Source organism: Felis catus, chromosome B4, assembly GCF_018350175.1.
Source record: "Felis catus isolate Fca126 chromosome B4, F.catus_Fca126_mat1.0, whole genome shotgun sequence".
NCBI lineage: Eukaryota > Metazoa > Chordata > Mammalia > Carnivora > Felidae > Felis > Felis catus.
In genome coordinates this window covers 91,583,207-91,608,610 of record NC_058374.1, presented here as the reverse complement: position 1 = coordinate 91,608,610, position 25,404 = coordinate 91,583,207, and the positions used below count along the sequence as shown (strand labels likewise).

General features: G+C 40.7%; 1 protein-coding gene across 17 annotated transcripts in view; it reads left to right on the top strand.

Moving 5' to 3' along the window:
- GRIP1 (glutamate receptor interacting protein 1) overlaps nucleotides 1-25,404 on the top strand; it is a 695,200-nt gene that overhangs the window by 532,019 nt on the left and 137,777 nt on the right. For all 17 annotated transcript variants that reach the window (XM_045062041.1, XM_023257209.2, XM_045062046.1 and 14 more), the window contains 5 exons: nucleotides 3,587-3,722; nucleotides 6,837-6,982; nucleotides 14,958-15,041; nucleotides 19,496-19,571; nucleotides 21,735-21,880. In XM_045062041.1, the coding sequence (XP_044917976.1) occupies nucleotides 3,587-3,722; nucleotides 6,837-6,982; nucleotides 14,958-15,041; nucleotides 19,496-19,571; nucleotides 21,735-21,880 (588 nt within the window). The remainder of the gene's footprint in view (nucleotides 1-3,586; nucleotides 3,723-6,836; nucleotides 6,983-14,957; nucleotides 15,042-19,495; nucleotides 19,572-21,734; nucleotides 21,881-25,404) is intronic.

Sequence of the window (25,404 nt, the reverse complement as noted above, 5' to 3'; positions counted from 1 at the left end):
CCTCCTTAGTCTGTTCTGCTCAGCTAATCCTGATCGATAAATACAGACAGATTAGACAGGAGACAAAATTGTGAAATAGATGTTGCATTTGGAACACTGAGCCTTCACTTTCTATTGCAGCCAGGACCTTCCCTTCTATGCCCCCCTTAGCCCAAACCACACTCTGGCATGCTGGTCTGTGACTTCTTTGCCTCTGTGACTAGGCTGTAAGCATCTCTAACTTTTCTCGTCTTTTGAGTTTCATCGTCTGGCTCTTCGTAGGCACTCAGTAAATACTTGAATCAATGAATGTACAGATTACTCAATTAACTGGTACATCAGTATTTTCTTTCTTTCATGTTATTAAAACTGGCTCTTGGGGAAAGATTTGAAACATTTTAAAATTAAAGGGTAATTGTGGCGCCTGGGTGGCTCAGTTGGTTAAGCGTCTGACTTTGGCTCAGGTCATGATCTCATGGTTCGTGGGTTTGAGCCACGTATCAGGCTCTGTGCTGAGGGCTCAGAGCCTAGAACCTGCTTCGGATTCTGTGTCTCCCTCTCTCTCTGCCCCTCCCCCAATCGTTCTCTCTCTCTCTCTCTCTCTCTCTCTCTCTCTCTCTCTCAAAAAATAAATAAACATTAAAAAAAATTGTTTTCATTAGAGGGGAATTGACCAGTTCACAAGGAAACCCAGATGGGTTTATATTTTAACACAGATTAAATTAAAGGAATTAAGGTTTTCCTATGGGCTGCCTGGGTGGCTCTGTTGGTTAAGCGTCAGAGTCTTGGTTTCGGCTCAGGCCGTGATCTCCTGGTTCGTGAGTTCAAGCCCTGCATCGAACCCCACGCTGACAGTGCAGAATTTGCTTGGGATTCTCACTCTCTCCCTCTCACTCTGCCCCTCCCCTGCTCCCCGCCCCCCCCCCAAATAAAGAAATAAACTTTAAAAAAAACAAACAGGAGTTAAGGTTTTTCTAGATTTTCAGGATTCAGCCAGAAGTCTGGTAAGGACCTCGGTTCCTTCTGGAGAAAACTACATTGTGCACATCCCATAAAGCTGCACCTGTGCACTGGTAGCCCATTTTATGCAGGAAGCATGTTCTTGAAAACTTGAGTAGAAATGAAAATTTTATTAGTTAAGATTTATTTCTACCTTGCCTGGTATTACTGTTTCATCATTGCTTCTTTGCACATTTCTGATTGACCTTTGAGATTTGACCTTGAGATGGGCCCTTAAAGAACTATGCTTCTAATTCTTCACGTACAGACCTATAACCAAATGTTCAAATGATCAACGTACATATTTAGACAAAATGCGAAGACTTCTTTTGTTGGGCAGAATCGTTAAGCACATTATGTCTCTGTAATGTGAACAGTCCTCATCTGTTATGTAGTTCTCATTACTTTAATTACCTAACCTGATTTTTAAAATAATTTATACCTACCCTTCTGCCAAGAAGGACTTATAGCAGTTGTTAGGTTGACCTCTTTAAATACCAGTTGGGCCTGTGTATGTTTTTATGGGATGTAGAAGGGGTTGTTTTATTCTGTTTTAAAAGGGCACAGATTAAATGCACCCAATGATGGAATTTTGTTTCAAATGCGTCTGTTAAGTGATGTAAAAGGCCCTGTGTGTTTACGCACATGACGAGAATTTTGATTATTGAATTTCAATCATTATCTGGTCTCTCATACGAAATGTAATGAATGAAGCTGACAGCATTCACACTCTTCCTTGGCTTTTACTTTAAAAAGCAATAACAGCTCATGTATGCAGGGTCATGAGTCTGTCATGAAAAAGGGTGTATTTGCGTGCTAAGGTCCCAGGACCTGGGAATCTTGAAAGCCTTGCCTGGAATGGTACTCAGTACATTGCTGAAGAAATCAGTGTCCTGCCCCCCTCGCATTCCTTCCTGGAGTACTCTGTTCTCCATCCAAGATCCGATGAATGATCATTCCTTTTATTGACATGATTGGATTTTTTTCATCAGCTACTGGGATAGTATACCAGCAGCAACAATTTAAGAACTTTTATGATAAGCATTCATATAGATTTTTGAAATGATAATTAACTCTGTTATGTGTAATTAAGGAAGGGGAAGAGGTAGGCCGATAACCTTTTTGATTTCTTCAAAGAAGAAAGTCCATTCTTGCATTTTTTTTAAATTTTTTTTAATGTTTTTATTTATTTTTGAGACAGAGACAGACAGATTATGAACAGGGGAGGAGCAGAGAAAGAGAGGGAGACACAGAATCTAAAGCAGGCTCCAGGCTCTGAGCCGTCAGCACAGAGCCCGACGTGGGGCTCGAACTCACGGACTGTGAGATCATGACCTGAGCCGAAGCCGGACGCTTAACCGACTGAGCCACCCAGGCGCCCCCATTCTTGCATTTTAATATGAGATTCTTTGATGTCCTAGAAGTTGATAACTCCCGAAATTCATAATGTGAGTCGGGAGGAGTTAGAAAGCTTGAGTTTCCCGTCCCTACCCAGAAAGTGTGTATGCAGAGGGGGAATAATATAACAGAGAATTTGAAAACAGTGCTGATCAGAATTGACGTCTAGATAGGTAAATGTTGACTCGACTCATTTTTACTTCTGAAAGAAAGGGTATTCTTAAAGGTTTCTCACTTTCTGTTGTGCCTAAAATCAGAAGACTTGGGTTCCCTCTTGGTGTATAGACTTTGTCTGGATAAGATCTGTGAGATGAGGGATTTATGGCAGTTATCTGGAGTTTCTGAGGACCAACACCACCTTACCATATTGTGACACATTTTGGTAAGAAGTGATGTGAGTTGTTACATGAAGCCATTGTACTTTGTTTTCTGAAAGATAGAAAACAATGGAGTCAGTAATATTTTTTGTTGAATCTGTAGAAAGCTCTCTTCTCTTGTGCCCATTGGCTTATTCAGCTGAAATGTACCAGGAACTTGAGGTCTGCTGCTGCATATGTGTTACTATTTAAAATTATTTTGGAAGCCCTTGGGTGGCTCAGTTGATTAAGCGTCCGACGCATGGTTTCGGCTCAGGTCATGGTCTCACGGTTTGTGATATCAAGCCGGGCATCGGACTCTGTGCTGACGGTGTGGAGCCTGCTTGGGACTGTCTCTCTCCCCCCTCTCTCTGCTCCTACCCCACTCGCATGCTCTCTCTCTCCAAATAAATAAACTTCAATAAATAAATAAGTAGATTATTTTTTGTTGTATTATTATTTGAAACTCTGTTCTGGGCCCTTATGTTACAACTCTCTATTGTTCCCTTTGGAGTTACAAGGAGAGAAACCAGAGAAAGTCCCTTGAGGATGGCAGAAAACAAAGGGCAAATATCATTGTTTGTATCTAACCCATGTCAGACTCTTTGTTGTGAACCTTGAGTGGATTACCCCACTGGTACCCATTTTAATAACCTATAACGGGATATCTGCGTCGACTTTATCTGCACGCACGTCTTTACGAGGCACGCTGCAAACTGCAAGGGAAAAGAGGCCACAGACCTTTTCTCGTCCAAGAGAAAGTGGAAAGAGTTTATGGGAAGGAGTCCCTTCACCATGCGCAACTGCGCCTCGCACTTCTCTCTTTAATAAGGCAAATGCTTTTCTCTTAACAGAGGAATTCAAGGGCTCCACCGTGGTTGAGCTGATGAAGAAGGAAGGCACTACCCTCGGGCTGACGGTATCGGGCGGAATTGACAAGGATGGCAAGCCACGCGTGTCTAACCTGCGGCAAGGGGGAATTGCTGCCAGGTAACTCCCTCTCGGGGAAACGTGGGAAAGGGAACACAGGGTGTGACTAATCCAAAAACCGAAGCTCCATCAGAAACGGTCACTAATAAATAAATGACAGCTGCCATCTGCCGGGCAGAAGCACACCCGGGCGTGTTTGTAGAAGCTTTTCTGGCCCGTGCCAAGTCACCGGGGAGCCGCCTGGCCCTCATAAGACTTTAATTTTAAAACGACTTTGTGGCTCCAGTCGCCAACTATGCCGCTGGACAGCAGACGGGCTGTAGTGGGACTGATGCACTCCGATCATGTAAATGGAACAGATGGCCCGTATCATGCGTATGCAGGGAGCGCCCGTGCAGGGATGTGGTAAGCCTACAGGAGTAGGGAAACCCAGCTCCGAGTTTCTAAGTGACGATTTCGCTTGTCGCCCATCTTCTCTGCTTTTCTACTTGTGACATTTCCCTTTTCATCAAGACAAAGATGAGGTTTCCAAAAGGATAGGAAGCTTAGATGGGGAGGTGTCGTTCTGTCCTCGTGCGATGGGCTGCAGACTGCACTCGCTCTTGCCAAAGGCAGAATGTCCTGCGTGCTGGGTCCAGGCGGGCTTGCCTTATAGACAGATTCAAAATTTACTTCAGATGCAATGGTCAGGTTTCATTAAAAGTGAGGTTAATGTATCTTAAGTCCCGGACACCAATAGTCTTGTCCACGTAATCACAAAAATAGTTTGGGCCTTCTTTTTTTTTTTTTTTTTTTTTAATGTTTATTTATTTTTGAGACAGAGAGAGACAGAGCATGAACAGGGGAGGGCCAGAGAGAGAGGAAGACACAGAATCGGAAACAGGCTCCAGGCTCTGAGCTGTCAGCACAGAGCCCGACGAGGGGCTCGAACTCACGGACCGCGAGATCATGACCTGAGCCGAAGTCGGCCGCTTAACCGACTGAGCCACTCAGGCGCCCCTAGTTTGGGCCGTCTTAACCTTACAAAGGATCATCAAAAATAGTGATTACTTTTGGTGATCAACCCATCTGTACAATTTATAAGCTTAAGCCAATTGACTGCTTCATAATCTGAGGTACTGTTTATGAAATAGGCTGATGTCAACACAGGCACCGTCATCTCCTTTTTTCACGAGGGAAGAGATTTCTTTCCACACTGACAGCTTCCTTTATTTTATAACAGTCATGGCCAATCTCTGATGCTAGGGTCTCATATGTCTCCAGAACTTTTTCATAGGTAGGCCCTGTAGCACAGGTAAATAGGGCGAAGATCTTCAGTCGTATTGATGCTATAATTAAAAGTATTGTTGGGGCGCCTGGGTGGTTCAGTCAGTTAAGCGGCCGACGTCGGCTCAGGTCATGATCTCGCAGTCCGTGAGTTCGAGCCCCACGTCGGGCTGTGTGCTGACAGCTCAGAGCCTGGAGCCTGTTTCAGATTCTGTGTCTCCCTCTCTCTCTGACCCTCCCCCGTTCATGCTCTGTCTCTCTCTGTCTCAAAAATAAATAAACTTTAAAAAAAAATTTTAAAGTATTGTTGGCATTGTCAACTGTGGAGACTGCCCACATGTCCACCAATGGATGAATGGATAAAGAAGATGTGGTACATATCACAATGCAATGGAGTATTACTCGGCCATCAAAAAGAAGGAAATCTTTCCGATTGCAATGATGTGGATGGAGCGAGAGTGCATTATGCTGAGCAAAATAAGTTAATCAGAGAAAGACAAATACCATATGATTTCATTCATATGTGGACCTTAAGAAAGAAAACAGATGAACATATGGGAAGGGGCGGGCGGGGGGAGAGAAGAGAGAGAAACAAACCACACGAGACCCTTAATGGTAGAGAACAAACTGAGGGTTGATGGAGGGAGGTGTCTGGGGGATGGGCTAGTTGGGAGATGGGCACTAAGGAGGGCGCTTGTGATGAGCACTGGGCGTTGTATGTTAGTGATGAATCACTGAATTCTACTCCTGAAACCAGTGTTGCACTGTCTGCTAACTAACTGGAATTCAAATAAAATTTGGAGAAATAAAAAAAAAAAGTAACGCTGTGCCGGTTATATGATCAATGACCAAATTAGTCATTGTTTAAGGCACTACCATTTTATAAGTAGTAAAGGAAAATAATTAAAGATAAGAACTCTGCCCTAAGGGGGCTGATAATTTACTAGAGAAGATGGGTATGAACAACATGAAAAGTTTGGGAACAATAACAGCATTGCCACAACGTGAGCATCATCACAGAGCGTTGGGTGGTTACATTGCCCCGTGAGTTAGTGAACCCGAGGGAGGAAGGACAGCATGGACCGCAGGCTGGCACAGATGAGGAAAGCTTGCGAAAGAGGAATGATTCAGGCCGGACTTAGGTAAAATAAATGCACACATGTTTCTGTTTGGGGAGAAGGTATTATTGAAGGTCCTTATCCGTGACGCGAATTTTAAGTACTGTCTTTGGTCTCATTGCTTGCTCTTGCCTTAGAGGTAAAGTCTGCCTAAACCCCCAAAGTAGCCGTCGTTCTTCTATGGTGTTGAAGAGAGGCGAGAATGGTACTGAAACCCAATGCTTTCATTGTAATTTGTTCTTTTTTTATCAGCCCTGCTGTAAGCATTCAATAGCAGAACAAGCGGGCCCTCTCCTTAGCCCTCAACAAACTCCCAGTGCAGATACTGAGAGCTAGGAAATGTCCAGGAGGCAGGCAGCAAAAATGAGAGAGAATGAAAGGAAAGAAAAAGTCTGGGCATGCCAAGATCTGGATCATCTGTTTCTAGAGAGCCAAACTCTTTATGGACAGAGCAACCAAAAAAAAAAAAAAAACAAAACAAAACAAAAACAAAAAAAACAAAAAAAACCACCACAACAACAAAACAAAACAAAAAACCCAAAACCTGTTTATTTTATTTCATGTGCTCTTTAAAAACAAAAGAGGGAAAAGGGTTAGGGAAAAAAAATGAGAGACCGTAGCAGATCCAATAGAGGGATATTTCAAAGTATCCCTCCGTATCCTAGGAGGCAGGGGCTCCTGCCAGGCAGGCCTCCCGGGCTTACGTGCATTTGCAGGAAGGGAAAGTGGAAAACGGGGGCAGGCCTGGGGAGAGGACGGGTCCACTGAAGCCACCTTGCCTATTTTGCAGAAGCGATCAGCTGGATGTGGGTGACTACATCAAAGCAGTGAATGGGATCAACCTGGCCAAGTTCCGCCACGATGAGATCATCAGCTTGCTGAAGAACGTTGGGGAAAGAGTGGTTCTTGAAGTCGAGTATGAGCTGCCGCCAGTCTGTAAGTAATCACAGTTCAGGGGCGGGACAGCTACGCCACCCCTCTGCCTAAAACAATTCATTCTCCATGTTTCCCCTTTTGGCATTGTTGTCTCATTACAGGAGTGATAGAACACCGTTTCTGGATATTTAGAAATTATTTAAATTGATACACCTATAGCCCACTCCGGAAGAATCAAAAAGAGCTCAGATAACAATAAAATTATACAGGACTTGTGTTCCATTAAGGTCATCTGTGTATATCACCATTTGTAAGGTCTGCACATTAAGTTCGATCCAAGCTCTGCACAGAGGGACGAGGGTTAGGAAAAGCATGTTTAATGTGTTCTGTGTTGATTCTTGTATAGTTATGTTAGTTTCTGAAGCATGAAAATTTATTCAAAGCACATTCTTACCAAGTAAAAATAATAGTAATGTAACAAGAGTAGCCAACACATTTCCAGAGCTTACTAAATGTCTGGCTTTATAAGGAACCTGACCTGCACAGATCCGCTTCATTCTCACCATAAGGAGTGTCAGCCTAGCAGAGCTGGACTTGGATGTCAAAGAGCCAGGTTCAGATCCCAGCTTCACCTTTAACTGCGTGCCCTTGAGGAAGTTGCTCAAGCTTTCTGTGTCTCAGTTTCCACATCTGGGAAATGGGCGTAATGTTAGTTCCTGCTCATATAGCTGCTGTGAGGATTAAATGAGTTAGTATTTGTAAAGCAGTTAGAACAGTAGCTGGCACTATAAAAATTTTTGATAAATAATGTATACATTAGCACTATAAGAGAGGCATTATTAACATTAAATTTCTCATTTACAGAGGCTTGAGTAAAGTATCTTTCCCAAATAAATAGGCAGCAGAATCAGTATGTGAAGCCAGGCTCCCTGACTCCAAAGTCCATATGCTTATTCGTTGTGACATACACTTATGCTGTGTGTTACTGCGGGTCTGCATTTAAGCCATGCTCTGCTAACACCACGTCTCCTATTATTAAGCTGTCAACGTAGATGCCAGCCTGACAAAGCCCTTTGCTTTTCTATGCCAGTGAGAACTCAGACTGAATATTAATCATTGATAATAACTCATTTGTTCAGCAATGACTTATTGAGCATTTGTTACATTGCGGCCGCCGCGTTGTATACTGGTGGAGTTTACATTTAGACAAGGGAAGACGGATAACAAAACAAGACCCCAGTAGATAAGTAAACTGGACAGCATGAATGCTAGGGGTCATGAATGCTAGGAGAAAAAAGAAAGAGCCAGGAGAGGGATTGGGAAGGTGGGGAGAGGTGTGGGATTGCAGTTTGAAATCGGGTGGCTCGGAAAACCCTCACTGAGGCTGTGTCGGTGACTTGAAGGCAGTGAGAAAGTTGGTCGTGTGGATTTCTGGGGAAAGAGAACTGCAGAGAGAACAGCCAGTGCTAAGATCAAAGGCAGGAATACACTGGGGTTGTTGGAGAGACGTTAAGAAGGGTAATTTGGCAGGAGCAGAGTGAGCGTGAAGAGAAGTAGAAGAGGAGGTCAAAAATGTAAAGGATGAGGTATATTTGGAGGCCATTGGAAGGACCTTAAGTTTGGCTCTGGGTGATAGAGGATGGCATTGTATGAGTTGGGGCAGGAGGCACAGGGTCTAATTCCTGTTTTCAAAGGCTCCCTCAGGCTGTTGTGTTGAGAACAGACTGCAGTGGCTAGGGTGGAAGCTGGGAGACCAGCTGGGGGCTGTTGTCGTGATCCCGGTGAGAGACGGTGGTGAGGATGGCGAAAAGCAGTTACCTTCTTGATCTATTTGAGGGTAGAGCCATCAGGACCTCCTGACAGATTGGATGTGGGTTGTACAGAAATAAAGGAGTCAAAGGCCCCCTGAGATTTTGGGCCTGAGCAACCGGACGGGCAGGGTTGCCATTCATGGGGTTGGGCAAGAATGTGGGCAGGGCTGATTTGCAAGGGGGCCATCAGAAGACGTTCATTGTTTGAAATGCTACAGTGGACGTGTCTCTTTGATGTGCAAAGAAGAAATGTCAAGAAAAGCACTGGAGATGGGGTTAGGAGTTTGGGAGAAAGATCTGGGCTGGAAATGTACATTTAGAGTAATGGGAATATAGAGGGTGTTTGAAGCTTTGGGACCAAACGTGAGCACTCAGGGAGTGAGTGTATATGACCAGTCATGAGTTCTTATTCTGAACATAAAATCCAACACCAAAAGTATAATGGTGTTTTTATAACAAAATCAATTGAGGTCTGTGTTCAAAAACCTCCCTGTAACATTTTTCATTTTCAGCAGGAGTAGACAGTAAAATCGAGCGCTGAGAGCTTGGACTGTGTCACTAGTTAAATATCAGTTTCTCCCCCTGTCCAGCTGTGTGACCTTGGGCATGTTATTTAAGTTCTCTGAGCCTTAGGTTTCTCATCTGTAAAATGGCTATAATAGATGTAGAATTTTTGTCAGAATTCAAGGCTATAATCATGTGAAATATTTGGATCATCGTCATGTACTCAGTAAGATATAGTGCCTGTTAGTCATTATTACATTATTATTATTCCACTGAAAGTACTGTGTTTTCTTTTACTTTAAAGGAGTCCATTTGTTTTGAAATCACTATCTCAAAGCATCGCCAAGGAGTTAAGAGAATCCAGACATCTAGAGCTAATGCTCTTGGATTAACCATTTTGATTCCACTGGGGAAATAAATATCAACAAAACACACCCTCTTTCTTTTTTTAAAAAAATTTTTTTTTCAACGTTTATTTTTGGGACAGAGAGAGACAAAGCATGAACGGGGGAGGGGCAGAGAGAGAGGGAGACACAGAATCAGAAACAGGCTCCAGGCTCTGAGCCATCAGCCCAGAGCCCGACGCGGGGCTCAAACTCACAGACCGCGAGATCGTGACCTGGCTGAAGTCGGACGCTCAACCGACTGCGCCACCCAGGCGCCCCAACACACCCTCTTTCTAAAACAAACTCTTAGTACAGCTTTCCAGGGGTAAGGCCAGTAGTGGAGATTTGCCAAATTATGTGTGAACTACAGCGAGGAGTTTGAGAAGCTTTGAAGGAGGTTATGCAGATCCAGTAAGAAGAGGAACATTTTGGGCAGAGGGGAGAGCAAGGAAGGAGGAACTTAGCCCAGTGCACAGGTTTGAACCACAAACGTACTCTTGTGGTTGAGGCACAAAGGGAAAGAGAGGACCTGGAGGGAGATAAGGCCAGTGAGGTGGACAGGAACAAAATGGTGGAAGCCCCACTGGTGGAGCCTGGATAAATCAGGTGGGCAGCGAGAAGCCTTTAAAGGCTTTTAAAGCCAATGAACATCATCAACAGATTTGAGTGTTTAGACTTCTCATTTTAGGAAGCCAAATGGAGAATAGATAAGAGGCTATCAGCCGCCTGAAGGCTGTTACAGTTTTCCAAAAGAGAGGTGACATCCTGAACAAATATAGCATCAGTAAGGTTAAAGAGTAGAGTGGATATCAGACATATACAGGAGTTAAAACCTATCATGACTTGGTGATTATACCACCTTTTCCTTCCTCGTGCATTAAAGCTGATGAGGAAGAGGAAAAATATTTTTTAAAACAAAAGTGTGAATTCGATGGTAGAAATCAGATAGAAGAGATCTATTCTCCAAGGATTATCTCTGTCTCTATTACGTTTGGGTAAATTAATAAGATCTTTGAGTTCAGGGAGGTTGAAGGGATTAATAAACATCCCCTTCACTGAGCTCAGACTGCTAGAGCTGGACAAAGCCGCTGCAGTGAGGCCCTAGGGAGAGAGCAGATTGCTGAAAAGTAAGCTGCCCAAGGCCAAGGCCGAGACAGGTAACTCTCAAGAATCACATCATTTGAGGCTCAGCCACCCCCAGAGTCCAGAAAGAAGTGGAGGAAGGATATTTGTTGCATGTCTGTGTGTATGTGATCTGATAGAGAAGGAATGGAATTCTGACCTTGCTCAAACCACTTACCTTTTGTAAGACTCAGATTCTTTATGAAAATGGAGTGGTTGATCTACATGAGCTCTAAGGTTCTTTTTGACTTTAGAATTACATTGTAGTTTTGAGACTGTATTTAGAGAGAATATTTCCAAACTGTATCATAGATATTTATGTATTAAAAGTTGGTCTATGGGGGGGCGCGCCTGGGTAGCTCAGTCGGTTGAGCATCCGACTTCAGCTCAGGTCCCGATCTCGCGGTCCGTGAGTTCGAGCCCCGCATCAGGCTCTGGGCTGATGGCTCAGAGCCTGGAGTCTGCTTCCGATTCTGTGTCTCCCTCTCTCTCTCTGCCCCTCCCCCGTTCATGCTCTGTCTCTCTCTGTCTCAAAAATAAATAAATGTTAAAAAAAAAAAAAAAAAAAAAAAGTTGGTCTATGGGTACCTGGGTGGCTCAGTTAGTTGAGTGTCCAGCTCTTGGTTTTGGCTCGGGTCATGATCCCGGGGTCATGGGATCGAGCCCCATGTCAAGCTCTGCACTGAGCGTGGAGTCTGCTGGGGATTCTCTCTCTCTGTCTCTCTCCCCTGCATGCTCTCTCTCTCTAAAATTAAAAATTAAAAGTTGGTCTAGAGCAATGCCTTCATGTTTTGTGGTGACATAATCCCTAAAGAATTTTGAAACCATAATCCTCATTTATTTTTTAGTAAGCCACCTAACATTCTTTATTTATTATAAGCTTAAATCATTGGAAAGGATATAATTTCTGGCATGCTGTTCATTTTATATACCTTTAAGTGAAGTTTCCATTCAGACCTTAGAGCTACGTATTTGCCTCATTTATTTTATGGAAAATGTCTGCTACAGAATCTGATTGGCAAAGGCAATCCTCACTGTTAAACCGTCGGCTAAATCAGATTAGCTTTCTATCAGACGGAGTTCTTTAATTCAAAAAGATGTGTTAAAGTGTGTCCCTGTGATTGCCTCTTCTCAATTCCAATTCTAAGAGAGATAGACAGGTGACAGATGATGATGATGATGATGATGATGATGATGATGACGATGGGGAGCGGGGGGAGCAGTCTCCGGTCTCCTCCACGTGGTTCCTTCTGGGATTCAGTCTGAAGGAGCAGAAACCACCCAGAGAAAGCTCTTCCTGTGGCCATAGCAGAGGAAAAGCAGGATAGTCCCAACTACCCGAGCACATTTCCAACCAAGTGCTTATTACATCTCTTAACATCCCATTGGCCAAAGCGAGTCACATTGGGAAGCCCAACATATTGAGGAGGGAAAGTATACAACCCTTATCATGCTATTGAGGTAGGAGTTGAGGAGTCAGGGAAATAGTATATGATGTAGAAAAATCTAATCTGCCATAGCAAAATAATATGGATAGCAGTACATGCATATTCACATATAGAAACAAGGGACAGCAGCACCACTAAAATACTGAGAAGTATTTTTGCTTTGCAATATTCATTTCAACTTAACCCTTCTGTGTACTGCATTTGATTCTCTGGGGAAGCTCCTTATGTGGATCCATTATGTCCACATACACAAATGTGAAGTAATGAATAAAATGCACGTGGCAATAGCGGGGGTCCTGCTATTGCATATGAAAACCCAGTCACCAAGATCCAGTCATGCAAATGAAAATTATGAAGACCAAATCTATTTCATTAAGTATCAAAATGTAGTTAACATTCACATTTATTTTTGTGAAGGATAAACAGCAAGAGTATGGATAATCCAAAGCTGTAGATAATCCTAGAAGTCTTTATATTGACTCTAGATTGGAATGTAGGAGTTTGTGGTCCACAAGATTGAGCTCAAGCAAAATTCAAACTACGGTGAACTATGGTGCCTTTTTTAAAACATTTTTTTGAGGTTTATTTATTAATTTTGATTGAGAGAGAGAGAGAGAGAGAGCAGAAGAGGGGCACAGAGAGAGGGAGACGAGAATCCCAAGCAGTCATCACGCTGTCGGCACAGGGCCCGATGTGGGGCTCAGACTCACCAACGGTAAGATCCATGACCCGAGCTGAAGTCGGACGCTTCACCGACTGAGCCACCAAACTACAGTGCCTTTCGTTCCCGGAACAGACACCCGGCCAACAAGGACAGGTGGCCCCGAATTAGAATTTGGTTGTATAGAATTTAAAGCCGATTTAATGTTTAAATGAAATAGTATTTGTAAACCACTTTGCAGATTTCCTGGCACACAGTGGACGCTCATTAATTCTTTCTCCCTGTATCTTTTCCTTTCCTTTCTATTTGTTTCATTAGAACAAAAAGATCGTGTTCTCAACCAATTACCTCAAGTGGCTTGTTTGTCATGAAAATAAGAAAACGTTTGATTTGAACTCAGTTTCTTTCATTTAATTAAAACTGTACCTCAACACTTTCAGCTATTTGTGTACCGTTCCTAGCTGATTAAAATGAACTGAAATTCCCTTGCTAGCAAGAATATGACATTTAATTAAATCAGCAGTATACCAAAACATTTGTTCAGCTGTAGGGTTATGTTGTTTTTCAGCAGATCCAAGTTCGTGACGTACTTTATATCCCAGCCAGATGTGCGCAGTTTTGTGAATTTATCTGTGTGCTTTTCATAATCATGTCTATTCCTTTGAGGATTCAGAATTTCTGATAATTAAAAATAATTGTAATCAATGCTAAATTAAAATTACTTCCTATTTCTGTAAATGGCAAGAAATGTTCTTTTAATAGATACAATTAAATTCTATCTTTAGAATCTATACCTATATTCCATCATATATTTCTTATTGATAAATGTTTCATGCAATAAAGTTTTCAAAATCTAATCGCAATGTTAAAAATATGCCATTGATAAGGACCACAGCATTAAGTAATTAGATATCATTGTACAAATTCACTTAAGGATCTAAGACCATCAGATTCTGTACTTGCAAATTCTTTTCTCTCTCTGAATAAAAACATCCCTGTATCCATAATGATGAAATATTAATTTGTGGAAATTTGGTTGTTGTTGTTGTTTTTTAATTCAGCAATAGTGTACTATCTAAGCAGAATTACCCACCACTTTCCTGGAAACAGTCTCACAGAAGAGTTTCGTTACTATACCTTCATACAACCTACACCCCGTATTACACACGAATACTGTATGTGATATTAATTAGAGATATCAACTTGGCCATGCAGTTTTATTTTGTGAAGTAAGAGCCGTAAGCAGGCAAACATAACATAAGCATGATAGTATCAAATGAAATCAAGTAAATATTTTATTAGACAGCAGTAACATTTTGAATGTACAGAAATACTTTTGCCCTCCAGGTATGATTTGGGTTGCTGATGTCTTTGTTAGTTGCTGTGCATCGTGTCAGAAAACCTGTCTTCATCGCCTAATCTATTAGTGGTAATTTGAGAGTAATACTTTTTCTTCCTGCATTTCCTCCAAAAATAAATGTAAATACATTAATTATTTCAAGGTTTACAAAAATCATATTGCTTTTGCATTTCACAAAGGGAAAATAATTCTATTGATTACATGAAGAGTATCTCTCCTGGTATATAGAGTTTTAACGATGTGAAGATTACACTCTAGCTAGAAGCTGGCTACATAAGAAGAAAGGAAGTGCCTATGATTTTGATTCCACTCGGGTCTAAGCCTAAGTCCCTAATGCAGACAACTATTTTATGGTATTTGTATGTATTTTTTTAACATTTTCTTTGAAAAGAAGTTATCGTCCTTGTATTTTTCATAACAAGAATTATTTGCAAGGGGGATCTGTAGTGTTTTATGCCACATTAAAAAAAACTGGAGGGGCGCCTGGGTGGCTCAGTCGGTTAAGCGTCCGACTTCGGCTCAGGTCACGATCTCGCGGTCCGTGAGTTCGAGCCCCGCGTCAGGCTCTGGGCTGACGGCTCGGAGCCTGGAGCCTGTTTCCGATTCTGTGTCTCCCTCTCTCTCTGCCCCTCCCCCGTTCATGCTCTGTCTCTCTCTGTCCCAAAAATAAATAAACTTAAAAAAAAAAAACTGGAAATGTTGTTATGATTTAATATATTTCTCTCTCTCTTTCCTGCATTCAGCTGTTCAAGGATCGAGTGTTATTTTCCGAACGGTGGAGGTCACATTACATAAAGAAGGCAATACCTTTGGTTTTGTAATCCGAGGTAGGTGATGGCTAGAAAACATGAATCATCAGATATTCTTAGAGAATTTGTCAATGAAATATTGGGAGCGAACTAGAAAGTCATCCTGAAAACAACAGCAACAACAGATGTTCCCAATGCGTAAAGTCCCCTTATAATATTTGCACCCATTCTTTTAAAAAAATAAAGCAATGAGTAGGAATCAAAGTGGAACCCAAATGACTTACATCTGCTTTCAGTCCATACAGAGTAAGAAGTCACTGTTTGTAAACCTTGTCAATTCATTCATCCTGCTGATTTGCCACTTTTCTACATGTCTTTTGCTTTCCCTTTATGCTTTTCTGTATCTCTGAGTCAAAAATGTTGATGAATATGGCTTGGTTTGACTTAATACACTAGGATTAAACAACTTTGCTTAAATGATTTTCTCCTGAAATACATTTTGTTATTGTAGCTTTCTAAAAATGGATTGAAGATAATCTGATCCCTTGGGAACCTATGTGCATCAGCTTAACTTATTTTGTTATGGGATGACATTAGTAATAAAGATTTCAGGTGACTCCAACTTGGCTATAAAACCATGAATTCTGAGCTGTAATTCTGACTTTTAATATTTTATTTTTCTTATTAGCAGTTTCACCCCTCAAAGACTATACATAAACAACTCATAATTCTGTGTATGACAATAAAGTTCAATAGGGAACTATGTATGCATCAGAAATGTTTTTAACATTTCACATCTTGTGATGTTTTTTGCTTTTACCTATTATATTCTATACTTCACCAGGGTCTAAAATTTATCCAAATTATTAAAACATGAATTAAAATTAACTAAGCATCTTGGGGCGCCTAGGTGGCTTAGTCGGTTAAGTGTCCAACTTCAGCTCAGGTCATGATCTTGTGGTTCATGAGTTCGAGCCCTGCATTGGACTCTGTGCTGATAGCCCAGAGCCTGGAGCCTGCCTTGGATTCTATGTCTCCCTCTCTGCCCTCCCCAGCTCGTGCTCTGTCTGTCTCTCTCTCTCTCTCTCTCAAAAATAAACATTAAAAAAAATTTTTAATTAACTAAGCACCTTAATAAATGCACATGCATCAAGGAATAAAAGAAATACATTCATTTATACAGATTTGTCTTAAATGACTAAGCTTTAGATTCCATTCTGTACCAATCATTTAGCAAATCAATCAGTCAGGTATTTGTTAAGGACAGGTCAACATGTCAGCATAGGGCCAAGTATTAGAGAGTCATAGGACAGGACCCCTATCTGCAGGGAATTATAGTCCAGTGAATTTAAGACAAAGTACCTGAGTGAACGGTAGAGAAAATGGAAAACGAGGAATTCACTGAGTGGTTTAGACCAGCAATTAGTACCCTTTTCTGACCAGCTCCTTTTTTTAGGTGGTGCAAACAGGATCATTTTACTTTCATCATTTACCTTAACCATTCCTAAATTTCTGTGTAAAAGAACTAGATGAATATAGTAAAAAGTCAATATACAAGTAATTTTGGGTCAGAGGGTGGTATATACAAATCCGTTTTTGCAGTGTAGTGTGATAGAGAGGCACTCTTGAATCACATGCATACAAGCCTAATTACTGAAAAGCTGCAGTAAAAAATACTGCTGGGTGCAAATATTCATTACTAGTTGTTCTGTGGTTAATCAATAGTAAATCAAATTGCTAATGAAAGAACTAAAACAACAGTAATTTATCATTAGGAACAGAAAAAAACGGAAGCATTTGAAATCTACAACCACCGCAAGACAGCTGATGATAAAATGTTAGCAAAATGCTTATCTTGCCATTTGCAGGAATTTCAAATATCTGTATGTGCATGAGTAATAAGAATTTTATAATATGAGCCTAGGATACTATCTGGTACATCGTAGGCCCTTAACAAATAAATGAATAAGTAATTGAATGTTGCCTAGATTTGTGCGGACATCAGACTTCTTAGTGCTATAGTGATTTTAGTTTAGGAGCACCATATTTTGGTCGGCTTTAAAAACTCACTTAGTATATTAGTTGAATGTAAAAGTTTGTGAAATTTTGCACAATTTCTCATAAGAATCACATAAAGAACTTAATGTTTAGATTAGTTTGAGGCCTATCTGAAGGCTCTTCCTTGCTCAAAAGGTGACCCCCACCCATTGCTTCAGAATCTTGATTAGTCACAAAAAGAGTTGCAGAATGAGAAAGTACTGTGGGCAAGTGTTATCGTGGCCAAGAAGACATTATGGCATAGATGGAATTTGAGCTCAACTTATTTTAGTGAGAACACCAGGACTTTCAGGAAGAAGGAGGACAATATTACAGATGCGGCATATTCATTTAGTACTGGTGAATTTCTTCTTAACCAATTAGAATGGGTCGTAGAACAATAATACAGGCTTTTACCTGATGAATGGAATTGCATTTCCAGTGCTACGTGTCATAGGTGCTAGCACCTTGACTCACCGAACAGTGGAACCTGGCACCTTGAGAATGAAAAATGATGTTCTGGCCTAAATCTTGCCAGAGTTAAATTTCAGTTAATTCCCTCGCCGCCAAGCTAAGGCAAACAGCTTGGGACAATAGGGAAAGCACTCTGCCACTAAGTTCTTTTTCACTTTGGGCAAGGAAAATTTACCTATCGATCATTCTCAACTGTAAAATTATAGATAGGTCTACTCATCTGCTAGATAGAGCCCAATATTCAGATTTGGTCTGCGTTGTGTCTCTGGCATTGATACTTTTAAAAAGCATTCCAGGGGACTGATTCCAGGATTGAGAAATACCACTGGGCTCTGTGTGTGTCAATTGCTTTGCAGTTTCAAACTTGTAAAATGTAAGTGAATCGCAAGCTACATCTGGTTCATTATTTCAAATAATGGTAAAATGTCACATATCGAGAAATTTAGAGCCATCTCACACTTTGCCATGCATTCACTGTTACAGATTTAAATTTGGACCTCCAAATCAAAATTATGGAAGCTTGTATGGCCGTCAGCCCCCATCCTTTTCTAAATCAATATCCCTTCAGGAGAAAACAAACCTACCTTTTTATGATCCCCTTGCAAAAGAGAAATTACACAGTAGTATTTATATAAATATGGGTAAGCATGTGCTGTAATTTATTGTCATGGTTTCATTTTAAAATCCTTTTCCAAGGAAGTTGTGAATTTCCTATTGTAAACAAGGAGGAATTTCAAAAGAAACCATCAAACTGAGTGGAAGAGTGAGGTGCTGAAAGGGAGCTTTTATCAATCAGCCAGACTGAATAAATCATTGGTAATAGAAGTAAGCAGAAAGGAAGCATTTGCCTTCATCGGGGGCAGTGAATGCCTTTTGATTTGTCTTTTAGGTTAGATTCTTTAAGTTGACCTCTCTACCCGTTCCAAGTTTGGGAAATGCCAGTCTGTTCTACCAGGAAGGCGTTAGGGAAGGAATATCTGACGATAACATTCGTATTTATCAGATACTGGCAGGTATCTGGTGGGTAGCCAGGATGGTGAGGTATACGGAAATCAGGTCAGATGCAGAATAGTTAAGAAAGTGGAAATGTCCAGCCTAAAGAAGATGAGACTTAGCAGGTGTATAATCACTGTTTTCAACTTTCAGAAAAAGTTTCTTGTAGTAGAAAGCATACATTTTTGTTTCACCGCTCCAAATAATAGAATAAGAACAAGTCGGTGAAAATTGAAGGAAGTTAGGTATCAGATGAATAATTAGGAAGAAGCTTCTAACACCCCTACACGTCCGAATGTGAAATGGGCTGCCTCAAACCTAATAAGTAGGCCATCTGGTGGGTCTCAAGAAAAGACTGGGGGAGCACAGACTATGGACGTTCTACAAAAGGGTCCTGGATTTAGAAGAGAGTTTATAATAAATTACCTTCCATCTAAAAGCTTTTATGTTTCCAAGAATTCTTGAGCAGAAGTTTTCCATGTACGGAAATAAAATCTCCATTTAAGCATTGCACTTGTCTTGAAATTATGTGTCCATTTTTTGAACACCCCAACTTTAATGGAACCCATCTCAGCCACTTGAAGTTTTTTCTTTCTTGTTTTATATGCTTACGTATTTTCCCCCCTCTCCAGTTTTTGCTTCCTTTATGCCAGGTTGTAGACCTACTCACCTGTATTATAGCCCAGGTTAATTGGCAACAGGTATACCCACCTGCACTGTGTTGATAACTGGCTATTGTCATAATTAGGCTAGTACTTGTTAAGTAGTTTATGCTCTTACGACGCTGGGTTAAATATTTTATATATCGCCCCTGAATACAGCCATGTATTTATTGAGAGGTGGAGACATCATGACTTCAAAAACATATTCTATATAAAATGAATAAGATTTTTGGAAAAATTTTACGTGTTTTCCTCCATACATCAACAAAATGTACTTTAGTTTCTCAGCTGCCATTTTGTAAGTGAATTTTTTTTTTTTTTTTTTTAATGAAGGCACTTATAAGCTGTATTTCTTTTGTTTGCCAGGAGGGGCACATGACGATAGAAATAAATCTCGCCCAGTTGTAATAACGTGTGTTCGTCCCGGAGGACCTGCTGACAGGTAAACTTCCTCTGTCTGTGTCACTATCCAAACAGATTCAACAAAGCTGGGGACTCTGGCATAGAGCTGAGGAATTAGAAATTTCAGAGTGAAAGATAGATATTAAGCAAACGTGTTGGAATGTGAATACTGAAATTGTTGGGCTGCCAAATCAGAAGAAAGAAGGTTTGACCCCAGGCTCAACACTCACTACCCTATGTGTCTGGCAAGTGACTTACCAGTTCTAAGCTCAGTTTCCTCCACTGTGAAATGTCAATAATAATACCTACCTGACAAGGTCTTCAGTTTTATCAGAGACTGGCTGGGGCCTTGCAGGGGACCTTTCATGCAGTAGATACTTAATAAAAGGTAGCTGGCTTTTTAAAGGCACGTACTTTAAACACATCGTCTCCCATTGCTAACCTCCTCCCCTGGAAAGATAGGTGGTGATGTTCTGACTGTTACTATTAATCAACATCCTTCTGGTTATTATTATCTGTTGATGATGATTATGTATGTGAGAATGGAAGTGATTTCAATAAAAGGGAAGGAGCGTTGTCAGTATCTAGAGCTATCTCTTCGGGACTTATTTGAGTATCTGAAGAGGCAGCTCCTTCATCTCTCATATCACAAATATTAGAGGAGGTCGTACGTAAACGCACAACTTAGCTGTCTCAGGAGATGCTTGTCTTTGTATTAATTTCCCATCGCAAACGTCAATTCCATAAAGGCAGGGGACCACAACTCCGGCCATTCGCTGTGGTTGAAGGGTGGGAGAAAAATGCCCTGGTTACCCCTGACTCTACACTATGTTTCAAACCGCGATATAATGTTTAAACCTTTTCTTATGCAACAGAAACAGTAATAATAAATACAATTGATTGAGCACCGAGCCATGTGCTAGGAAATGTACTATGTGTTTAGCAGACACTATTTTATTTGTCCTCACAACTGCCTACTAAGTACTTTTTAGCCACACTTACAGTGATAAAACTGAGGCCCCGTGTGGGTACATGACTTACCAGCTAGTACACGGAAGAGCCAGGCTAGGAATTCAGGTTCATTCTCCTTCAAAATCCATACTGTTAGCTCACTTTTCTAAAAAGTTTGTGTTTGATATAAAATAAGAGAATATGAAGATACTGGTTTCTCACCTGTGCCATAGTATGTTTGCCTTTGCAGAGGACAATACAAAGTCAGAATTTGCACAGAAATCTTGCCTTTTTTCCTCTCTCCTGCTTCTCTTGTGAATTATTCTTCCTGCAGTAAATGAGAATATTTCCGTTCCTTATTAACATTTACCTTGGGGTTAACAAAAATGTCAGAAGCAAGCTACTAGTTTCTGAGCAACATATTATCAAATTAACTTAGGATGAAATGGAATCTAAAAGTTTAAGATAAAAATTTAGAGTCAGAATTCTTAGAGAATTATCTAGGCGAAGGATATTTAAGAGATCACTCTTATCCTTTCCAAATCCTCAACTTGTAATCCTCCCACCCCAGTTTGATTTCTCGTATCATGACCCTCCCTGAGGCAGGAGGGTTATAATCTGGAAGCCTCCTGGCTATATTTTAGTGGTGTCCCAATGTCCTCAGGCATCTTCTTCCAGTGCCTTGAGTGTCTATGGTCACAGCAGAAAGAATAGTATTTCCCTGTCTCTTCCAAGGAATATGAGACTGAATCAATTTAATGATTGCCAAAATGGCCTTATAAATCAATAGGGAAATGTCTAGACTAGGGAAATTTTTCACCAGTGCTCCCAGTCCTGCTTGGGTTCACTGATAATAAATGGAATGGAATCAGCAGGCTTTTCTGCTCACCTGGTTTTGGAAAAAATAGGTAAATGCTATTTTCTGGGCTCTAATAAATCAATTTTAGGTATTTAGACAAGAGCCTAGAAAAGGGAAAATGTGCCTTGAGTATTTTTGCACCCCAAGAATTAACTGGGGGTAACTTGGTGATCGACTACTGGGCAGTTATTTCCTTATTACTGACTTGCATATTGCAGCAGTTTTCTGTTCAGAGCCACCTCTTTAGTCCCTTACTATCACACTTGATGCTTAAGACGAAGCGCAAATGGATGGATGGGAGAAGGTGTGAAAGAACCGCTTTGGCGGAGTGACTCTTAATGCTAACCCCCATTATGTACATTAATGAAGACTGTTTCTGTGTTCTCCCTTCAGAGAGGGCACCATCAAACCTGGCGACAGGTTGCTCAGTGTGGATGGAATTCGGCTTCTTGGAACCACGCATGCCGAAGCCATGAGTATTCTTAAACAGTGTGGACAAGAAGCAACGCTGCTGATAGAATATGACGTCTCAGTGATGGGTATGTCGGAGTCCTGAGGTTGTGCTCACCAAGCTCTGGGTCAGGTCATTGTCCGTCCCTGATAAACCACTCTGGGTTAAGAATGAACTGTTCTGTCCTCCTGCGGCAGACAGAATTTCATCAATACTCCATCATTACTCTGTTGGGTTCAGGAAGAGGTGAGTGGTGCTTTTCAGCGATTTAGAGTTCTTGTGTCAATAGCTTCTATAATAAGGTCTCATTCCATCAGAACGTTTCACCTGGCAGTCAGTTCTATGTGGATTACACTTTGGCAGCAAAGTATTTTCCCCTCCAAATCGCAAGAATAGTATTATTAACTAAAGGGCTGGTACTTTTTCTTTTACTACACGGAGACTGAGAAAAATAGGAGATTTCTTTCCTTCTTGTAACTTCACAGCATGAGGCCAGCGAATCAGAATTAATGGAAATGACCAATCATTGTATCCTAACATTTAGGAATAAAGAGAGGAAGGGGACCATATAGTATCAGTGGTTAAAATGAGAAGTTGAGTACAGTATCCTTTTTTTTTTCTTTTAATGTAGTTGACCCACGATGTTGCATTTGTTTCAGGTGTACAACATAGTGATTGGACAAGTGTGTGTGTTTTGCCATGTTCACCACAAGTATAACTACCATCTGTCACCATGCAACACCATTACGATACCTTTGACTGTATTCCCTTTGCTGTACCTTTCATTTCCATGATTTACTCATTCCATAACGGGAAATCTGTGTCTCCCACTCCCTTTCACCCATTTTGCCCGTCCCCCCACGCTTTTCCCCTCTGGCAGCCATCAGTTTGTTCCCTGTGTTTAAAGGTCTGAGTCTGCTTTTTGTTTGTTTATTCACTTATTTGCATTTTTTCCAGTTCCACATATGAGTGAAATCGTATGGTGTTCGTCTTTCTCAGTCTGATTTATTTCACTTAGCATAATACCCTCTAGGTCCCTCCATTTTGTCTGAAATGGCACTATCTTGTCCTTTTCTATGGCTGCATAATATGTGTATAAATCACATCTTCCTTATCTATTCATCTATCAGTGGACACTTGGTTGTTTCCATATCTTACCTATTATAAATAATGCTGCGATAAACATAAGGTGCATATATCTTTTTGAGTCAGTGTTTTGGTTTTCTTTGGGTAAATACCCAGTGGTGGAATTATTGGACCATATGGTATTTGCTATTTTTAATTTTTTGAAGAAACTCCGTACTGAAGCACCAATTCACATTCCTACCAACAGTGCACGAGGGTTCCTTTTCTTCCACATCCTCACCAACACTTGTTTTTTTTTTGTCTTTTTTTAAAAATATTTATTTATTTTTAAGAGACACAGAGACAGAATGCGAGTGTGTTAGGGGCAGAGAGAGAGGGAGACACAGAATCTGAAGCAAGCTCCGGGCTCTGAGCTGTCAGCATAGAGCCTGACACGGGGCTTGAACTCACAAGCTGTGAGATCATGACCTGAGCCAAAGTCAGACGTTCAACCGACTGAGCCACCCAGGCACCCCATTTCTTGTCTTTTTTTTTTTTTTAGCCATTCTGGAAGGTATAAGGTGATACCTCATTGTGGTTTTGATTTGCATTTCCTTGGTGTTTAGTGGTGTCCAGAATCTTTTCATGTCTCTGTTTTCCATTTGAATATCTTCTGTAGGAAAATGTCTATTTAATTCTTCTGCCCATTTTTAATTGGATTATTTGTTTTTTTGGTGTTGAGTTATAGAAGTTCTTCCTTTATATATTTGGGATATTAAACCTTTAACAGACATATCATCTGCAAATCCTCTTATATTTAATAGGTAACCTTTTTGTTTTCTTGATGGTTTCTTTTGCTGTGCAAATGCTTTCTATTTTGACAGAGTCCCAATAGTTTATTTTTGCTTTGTTTCCCTTGCCTTAGGAGACATACCTAGCAAAATGTGGTGTAGTATTCTTTCTTTCAATAATGATTACAATAGAAATTAATTCTATTAATTTACCCTTACAACTATGGTAAAACTTGGAAGGTATCCTCATCTGGCTTTTAAATGTTAAGAGAGAGCCCAGTTTTGTGTAATGTTGACGAAGGCAGAAAAATTATGAAATAATGAATTGGAACTTGAAATTGAAACTAAATCATGTTATATACACTTCTTAACAATTGTCAGACATGATTATTTGACCTGATTTTACCAGTAAGTTTTGTGCTGGTGAAATGTAGCAGAGAAAAGAGGCTTACTCTATTAACTGCAAACTCCTTTCTCCTTTATTTCCCACCCTGTGTGATTCATGTAGAACAGTGTTGCTTAAAAATATTAATATGTCTACTGGCCTGAAATGTTTTAAAAGGTATGAGGTTTCTAAAAAAATTTTAAGTATGAGATTTAAGGAGTTCTTAGCGGAATAAGCAGTACGGTATGCTCTTGACGTGGAAAGTTCGAAAATGAATGAACTTCCCACCCTCCTCTACCCTTCTCTTGTATTCTCCCCCACCCTCTTTTCTTTTTCTTTCTCTTTGGTTATATAGGTTTTAAGTTAGATTTGGAGTTAGGTGATTTGGGTTCTGTTCTCACTCTACTGATTTCCAGCTATTAAGGTGGACCATGTTTCTTATTTCCCTGTGCCTTAGTTACCTCATTTGTCAAATGGGGACTTGCTTACCGTTTCTCAACTTTTTCTCTCTCCCTCTGTTCCTCACTGTCTGTCTTCCATTCTTCCTCCTTTCCCTTCCAGCCACCCAATTCTTCTTTGATATTCTGCTCTCCATTTCTCACTCTGAGTACTACTCTATTCTAACTGTCCTACTCAGCTTTTTTTCTAGTATTCCCTATAGCCATCCTCCTTTTTCTCTGTTTGTGTTTCTTGCTTTTTTCCATTCCTGTTTTCCTAATTTGGGTTAAGATAGGATTAGGTATCCATAAGCTCAAATAATTTTTTTTATTTTTTTAACGTTTATTTATTTTTGAGAGAGACAGAGACAGAGTGTGAATGGGGGAGGAACAGAGAGAGAGGGAGACACAGAATCCAAAGCAGGCTCCAGGCTCTGAGCTGTCAGCACAGAGCCCAACGTGGGGCTTGAATTCACGAGTCGTGAGATCATGACCTGAGCTGAAGTCAGACACCCAACCGACGGAGCCACCCAGGCACCCCATATAAGCTCAAGTAATCGAGAATGACAATTGGAGGAAAGAGAAGTACAAATGATGTCCTAGAATATGAGATACTTTCAATTAGAATTGTTCATCAAATATGAACTGATACTTTCTATAGCAAAAAACACATTTTCCTTTTTTCTTGTAATACTTATTCTTTTGCAACTTTTGGAGCTCTTCTTTCTCAACAGGAATAAAATGAGCTCTTATGCAACACAGCCTGGGAAAATGATGAGCAATAATAGCTCAACCGTATACAAGGACAGCATCAAGTACAAATAGCAGAAACCCAATGTAGACTAGCTTCAAGAGGGAATATGTTAGCCTACAAAAGCTTGGAGCCCAAGGTATAGCCTGGCTTCGAACATAAGTTCAGTAATGTCATAGGCAT